Source organism: Anarrhichthys ocellatus, unplaced genomic scaffold (genome assembly GCF_004355925.1).
Source record: "Anarrhichthys ocellatus isolate YVR2014 unplaced genomic scaffold, GSC_Weel_1.0 scaffold33, whole genome shotgun sequence".
Lineage (NCBI taxonomy): Eukaryota > Metazoa > Chordata > Actinopteri > Perciformes > Anarhichadidae > Anarrhichthys > Anarrhichthys ocellatus.
The window spans coordinates 2,309,529-2,316,929 of record NW_022280063.1 but is presented as its reverse complement, the minus strand read 5'-3'; the positions used below and the strand labels follow the sequence as shown (position 1 = coordinate 2,316,929).

The 7,401-nt window shown below is 45.5% G+C and overlaps 1 protein-coding gene across 9 annotated transcripts in view; it reads left to right on the top strand.

Annotated features, from left to right (window-relative positions):
* Window positions 1–7,401, top strand: part of tbc1d22a (TBC1 domain family, member 22a) — a 96,012-nt gene that overhangs the window by 51,886 nt on the left and 36,725 nt on the right. For all 9 annotated transcript variants that reach the window (XM_031865783.1, XM_031865778.1, XM_031865781.1 and 6 more), the window contains one exon: window positions 6,919–6,994. In XM_031865783.1, the coding sequence (XP_031721643.1) occupies window positions 6,919–6,994 (76 nt within the window). The remainder of the gene's footprint in view (window positions 1–6,918; window positions 6,995–7,401) is intronic.

Genomic DNA, 7,401 nt, shown 5'->3' with positions numbered 1-7,401 from the left:
TGTGTGTGTGTGTGTGTGTGTGTGTGTGTGTGTGTGTGTGTGTGTGTGTTATTGATCAAATTAAAGCTGTGTTGTCAGGCTGACATCCAGGACCACACACACACCAGTGAACCACATGTCGCACACTTCCCCCACATCGCGTTAGCAGACAGTGAGTGACAGTTTCAGGGCTAAATGAGTGAAGACAGCCATTCTTCTGTCCTGACACGACCTTTAAGGCACTGTTAAATGGACAAGCATTTAACCCCCCGCAGAACATTTACAAGTCAAACAGGCTGCACACGTTGGCCACATCTACTTCTGACAAGATAAAAAAAACAAAAAACACGGCACTGAACTGGAAATGATCATCCAGCCATGTGATCCACTAAAGTGCTTTTATCCATGACTCTGCCTCTAAACCGATACATAAACTATCATCATTCCCTTAGAATAACGGCGCATTCAAATGGCAGCTTAACCTAAAATACATAAAATGCCTACCAATTTGAGACGCACCTCAACGGTAAGTCGACCTCGACGTTGCCCCGGTCTCTCCAGCAGCCCATTAGGCTCGTACTCGTGCTAAATTGGACGGCGCCTCTGGCTAACCTGGCTAATTTAACTTGATAAAACGGTTCCATAGCTGCCATTTGGGATGAATTTAAATGGAACCGTCAGCTCTGCCTAATACCGTGTTGTTGATTTAAACATGTCCCGTTAACCCCCAAACCCGTAATAAATCAGTAAACTCAGCAGTAAAAACAGGAAGTCTTCGTAAGGTAGCTGGGAGTGCTCACGACTCTCTCATTCTCAGTATGTAGCAGCTCCAGTCTGTGCTGTGAGCCAGTGTCTTCACCTGCCATGCTCAGAGGGGAAAATGAAGTCAAGAAGTTAAAAAAAAAAAGTCCATTATTCCTGCAGCACATCCCCAAGGGCTCTCCGTTTTTTAAAGCCAGCAGATGAAAACCTGCCTTTTATGTTAATTCTGCAGATACGCCTTTTTACGGCGGGGGGCTCTTAAATGTATTTTTTGAGAAATGTAATTTCACCTCAGGATCTGAACTTATTATATTTTCGGCGGCGGTCTCGACAAATGCGGAGTTCAACAGGAAAACTTTTCTGACCCGACGCAAAGTTGTGAGGAGATGTTTATTCATCAGACTCTCAGCTGTAGCCTTTAATTCCATTTCAGAGCCGTTCTTATTTATAGCCGCAGAGTGCAGAACATCAAGGATGTCTTTATTCACGACTTTTTGACTGGAACGCTATCAGAGATGGTTTTCATTCCGTTTCATGTCTTGAATCAGGCGCCAACAAGATAAATAATCAACGTTAACTTCATGTAAAACACAGATTCAATGGTCTGCAGCTCCCTCTCCTCCTGCCTCCAGCCCCTCCCTTGTACTGTGCCTGCTCATTGTCAAGGTAACCATCTGTTTCCACGGCGCCAGCTAGAGATGGGGTCTCCCTCGAATGGGAACAGGGGTCCAAGGACCGACGTCTAGCAGACGGTAGCCTGACCGAACCAGACGCCGTGTCCTGTTCTGGTTCCCTCAAGGGTCCCCACTGTCACACGGGGCTGTCACTCAATCCGACGCGCACACACACACACACACACAGGAGGAGTGATCTGCCAGCTGGTGTGTGTGTGCGAGATGCTTGACAGCTTGTTTGTACATGTGCATGTGTTTGTATTGTCTGTCTTCCAAGTCTCACTGATGTGCGTGTAAGTGTGTAACGACTCGCCGTTAACCTGAAAGTCCCGGTTTGTACCGGAAGTTAGAGCATCTTCAGCTCCCGCGCCGTGACGTATTCCCTCGTGAAGCGGAATATTTGAGCGGCGTACGCGCACAGGAGGGATTTAAATCCCAAAAAAAACTGGGCGGCAGAGCTGCGGAGGACTGTGGCTCCGCCCACACGCACCTCTGTCATCGCTAAAAGTTTCAGATTGATGGATGGAAGTCATGATGTCATTGGTTGGCACTAGCTCACATGAGCAGACTTAATATTTTGTTTCATAGGAAGAAAAGATAATTGGATTTCCATGTAAATATATTAAGTAATTGATTTTTTTGTCATTTGTTTGTATTCATTGTTTAATTGGTGCACAATATGACATTTTGTCCTTTCAGCTCCACTTGAACCACTGCGCCTCCCTCTTCATCTTTCTTACATGTTTGCTAAAGTAGTTCACATGCAGTTCAGTGGCCATGGTGGCAGTAACGGCTGCTTTTTTGCATTTATGCAATAAGAATGGCATAAAGGAAAGCGTGTGCAGCCTTCTGCTGGGTGAAAACATCGTTAGCAGAGGGACAAGTGGTGCTGATCGCATCAGGGGTCATGAAAGGCACGGCAAGGTTTCTTTATGCTCCACAACTCATCCACCAAGGCAGTCTCAAAGTGCAGGTTAATCTCTCTGCAACTCTCACTTCCTTGTACTTCCTTGCAGATATAACAAGAAAGCTTTTACATTTGATCTTCTGAGTAGTCGGCATTGGTTCGCTCTCGGGTAAACAGGCCACTTCACGGCGTAAATATTTTCTTGTCTTTAGAAAATGATGTCTCGCATTTAATTGTCCAAGAGACACTTGAGCTGAGGTCGGGGTTTTGCATTCGCATGAGGCAGGTTTTACTGCCTTCAGCACTGACCTGACTTCTTAAATGTCACATAAATGAGAAACACGGTTTCTGTAATTGGGGAGGGGAATTGGAGAAACCCGGTGACCGGCTTTTTACATCTGCCCCTCACCTCATCTTATTTAGTTTTTGTTGTTTTTCCCGTCCACGTCAGTAGTCCGGGCCTTTCTTGTGAATGTGAAATCTTTGTGAACGCCCGGAGGGAGTTTCTTCAAAGGTGGAACAAACGTCCGCGTTGGATTCGAGGATGAACTGATTCGATTTTGGTGGTCAAAGGTTGACCTCGCAAAACATCAAAACAAAAACCTACAGATTCCATATGCTTATTATAACAACAGACTGTTTTTTCATGTCTCATTAATGTCCCCCTCAGAATAAATTGTAGCCTCTCAGTGTTGTTGACACTCTGTGCTGTAGACACACCCCCGTACCTTTATACGTCTGCTGTGTCTCAAACGTATGGACTAGCTCCCCTCCTGTGCTGCCATTACACATTCCAGTTCAGCGACCCTGGAACTGGACACAAATGCGCACTAAAGCAACAGAATGAAATCTGGCTGCTCCTCCTGTAGCTCTGAACAACTGTAATTGTCCACACCTTTGTCTACACCTTATCACAACCTGTCATCTCTCTCACACAATCACTTTCAGCTTCTCTTTCTCACACACACACACAGACGTACCAGAGGATGACGGATCATTGCCCTGTCCTTCAGTTTATTGTCTGCCCTTTATCTTGACCTGTCATCTCTCTCTCTCCTCACGTCTCTCTCTCTCTCTCTCTCACACTCCCTCACAGCGTTGTTGTGTTGATTCCGTCCAACTTGCTGATAGACATCCTGTGCCACAATAGGAAGGCAATCTTAGTCTGGCATGGAGCCATTGTTGTCTCTAATAGAATGGACTGAGAGGTGAAGAGCTATTGATTCAGCGGACTGAGAGAGAGAGCGCGACAGAGCGAGTGGACAAAAGGAGGAGAGAACGAGAGGCTGTTGACACCTGGCCGAGAAAGCGAGACGGTGAATTCATGTCCGTGACGCGTGAAACGAGGGCGAGCTCGACTCAGTCGCCCGGTCAGATGTGGCGGCCGGACAGATGTTCGGGAGAAGAGGAGAACGTATGAATAATGAAGGCGTACGAGTTGATTTCCTCCTGTTGCCTCAGCTGATCAAAGATCCGACATATTGGATTTGAGAGGAAGTGAGTGAGGACGGGCGTAAGCGGGGAGAAAATGGGACAAAGGAGGAGAGAGAGTGAAAAGGTGGAGAGAGGAAATAGGAGAAGCAGATAAGACAGAAAGGGAAAAGGAATAAATGTGAATGCAGAAGAAGAAGAAGGAAAATGAGAGTTAAGGCTCACTTCCTTTTAGCGTCTTAACCTTGTCACAAATGTGTCTAAAGTAAAAAAAAAGAGATCTAACTAAACAACAATCAGTCACCAAAATAAAATGCAGTGCAGCATGGAAGAAAATGAAACGCCAGGGAACAAAACAAAGCAGAGGACACATAATAGCATGTTCACAACACTTAGTCAAGTCTAGCCTCATTAGCACCACCAAAGTGATGGAAATAGACAAAGAGACGGAGAGCAGAAGGTGGGAGAGGAGACGAGCCATTGAGGAAGGGAAGAAATGAGCGGAGGGAGGGATTCTAAATGAAGAAAGTGGAGGGGAGCAGAGCGAGATTTAGAGGGAAATGAATGGGTGTGGAAAGACAGAAAATATGCACATTCACAGAAGAAAGAGGAGAGGAAAAGAAAGGAAGAAGAGAGAGAGTGAGAGATGAACGAAAGTAAGAACCTTAAAGCACCGACAAACATGAGTCTGGAAAACCTCCTGACCCTCAAATGCATTACTGTCTTTTCCTTTTTTTGTTGTGATTCTGTGGAGAAAGGAAATGTACAAATCCTTTTCCACGAAAAGTAGATGTGGATGAAGATACAGAAGCTAAAAGAAGAAACCGGCTGTATCGAATCACCAATGTATAAAAATAATGATGAGTCATACCTTTTAAAAACATTTGTGTTCCGTACGAGCGGCGCTTTTACAAGTTGATAGACGCAAAGAGAGCTGCCAGACAGAGAATATGAATTAAAGAAAGTGCGAGGCACACGTATAATAAAACAGAGAGGGAGAATAAGTGTGAGAATACGACGGATTCAAAAGCAATAAAGACGCTGACGGGGAGGAAAAAGAAGAGAATGTGAGCAGAGGTATAGAGACCATTTGAATTGTAGGGAGGGAGGGAGAGAGATGATTAATGCCAGCAGCTTCAATAATGCAAATGTAATTACTTGTACTGGGCCTCACACTCGCTTAGCTCCTAACCACATGAACACGGGGTGGTGGGAAAAGAAGGGAGACAAGAAAGACGATGTATACATATAGGATTAACAACAACAAGAAGGATGATGGGAGTTGGAGTAGGATTAGTGTGTTTGAAAATGATTGCCCAAAAAGGATTGTTGAGGCCAATCAATATTGGCCTCAACAATCCTTTTTGGGCAATCATTTTCAAATCCATACTTGGTAATAAAAGAAAAAAAAAAACTAAAAATCTGATTTTAGCCTCAGCTAGGAAGGGATGACAAAAAGTGATGCTATAGATGGAGTAATAATACAAAAAGAGAGAATGCGGTTTCTACCCCGCCAGCCTCTGATGGACTCAGGAGGACACGTGGGCCTTGGTTCTGCTGAGCCTGAAGGACAACTGGAGCTGTTTAGTGCTAAATGACCACCACCCCCCCCCCTCTCTCTCTCTCTCTTTCTTTCTCATTTTCTCTCTCCATCTGTTGGATAGTTTGCCACATCAGCTGTTCCCCAGCCACACTGAAATGACCCCTCAAGGAAACGTAATCCCTGTGTGTGTGTGTGTGTGTGTGTGTGTGTGTGTGTGTGTGTGTGTGTGTGTGTGTGTGTGTGTGTGTGTGTGTGTGTGTGTGTGTGTGTGTGTGTGTGTGTCTTTCTCACACACACACACGATACTTACGTGCATGTTCTCACATGTATTCTGCAAGTTCAGCCCACATACGCCGCCCCCATCTTCATCGTGCGCTCCAGGTTCAGTTATTGTCTCCGTATTCCCAATATAGTCCCAAAATAATTCTGTTGAGTCATGTTCTGTGCTGAAATGTCAACATGTATGTTGACCACAGCGCCACTCATCACTCAGTCGCCTCTTCTTGCTTTCGAAGCCAAAGGAGTAAAGTTTTCCGTCTCGGTCGGCGGTGCGGAGCCTCCTCTGGTCTTGCACGTTTTCAATATGCCCGCTCCACACAACGTCAGAGGCTGATGCCTTTTTATTTGTTGTGCGAAAGCTCAGAACATCGTGAAATATTCATTCTCTTTGTGAGAGTATTCATGAGGAAAACAACAGTTCAAAGAAACAAATTGACTTGCATAATAATACACACACAAAAAAGAATGTCCCCGGTGTGTGAAAGCCTTCATAGTCACAGTGTTAATAAATACGTAATATAATATCTAATCATGATATCTTATATCTTCTGTGCACACAATGGAGGGAGTTATTACGAGCACTCTTTATCCACCAGCTGGTCTCATGCCGTCCACATGAGGCACACCAACCACTTGAAGGGGACAATAGTGAAATGAAGGGCTTCAGCTCTTTGGGATATTTTACGATTCCTCCACTTCAGACCAACAATCTGAGGTCGGGACCCATTCACGGCTCGCCCTGCTCTGTTCTTCAGCCACAATCACAGCCAGCCATCTCCTTTTGTCTTCAAGGCCACCGCGCTGTCATGCCGGTGTTCGTTAGGTGGCCTATTTTCTCTGTTTGCTGTTTTTAAAAGGCGCCTCCGGGCTTTTGTGCGAGGTGTGAAATGAGCCCTGGCAAACACTTCAAACCTTTTAAACGGCTCCTGCACTCTTCTGAAAATGAGTCTCCCCCCCCCCCCCCTTCAAAGTAAAAATGGGAGATCTCGAACCATCGGCTGCAAAAACATCAAATGGGAAACTAATCCGTGTCAGCCACAGATTATCTGAGAAGTTATGGAGGAATGTGACAAATATTCCTGTCATACAAATTTCTACTTGATGTCATTAGCTCTTGTTTTTAATGCTTGCTCTTGCACCTTTTTGTTTATCTGGTCATTTCAGGCTGTAGTGGGACCTTCGTCCTCCTTGTTGTTGCTCATACTGATTTAACTCCTGCATTCATTCACTTTGGGAATCAGCTAAAATGCTTCAAAGTCTGAACATTAGATATTACACAGACCCACCGTTGTTAAATGGAGCCTCTGTCCATATTGACTCGGTCTGGTTTTTCTTCTCCTCAGGACAACTACACCTTTGCCCAGCCAGGCATCCAGAGGAAAGTCAAGGCCCTGGAGGAGCTCGTCAGCAGGATTGACGGTGAGTGATCTGCTTTCTGTCCGTCTGTCCATCCAACCACTCACCCACCCATCCGCCAGTCAATCAAATCATCCTTTTTCCTTGTGTCAGTTGTATTTTCAGTGTTCGGGCACACTTGTTTTTAAAGGTCGTAGTTATGTTTCCTCTGCCAGGCAACAGTCGGAGTCTTTGGTCTGCACCCACAGCGCGGTGATGCAGAGCCGGATGAAAATCTGCAACGTTTCCCTTTAATGAGGAGACAGTTTTCTTAACACTCTCAACTTTCTGTGATCGTTTGAGTTCACGTGTCAGAACTAGGTAACACAACAGGAAGCAACGTTCAGTTTTCACCTCTTGATTCTTCTGTGACACCGCCATTACCGATTGTCATTCCACTCGGCTGTCGGGGGGGGGGGGGGGGGGGGGGG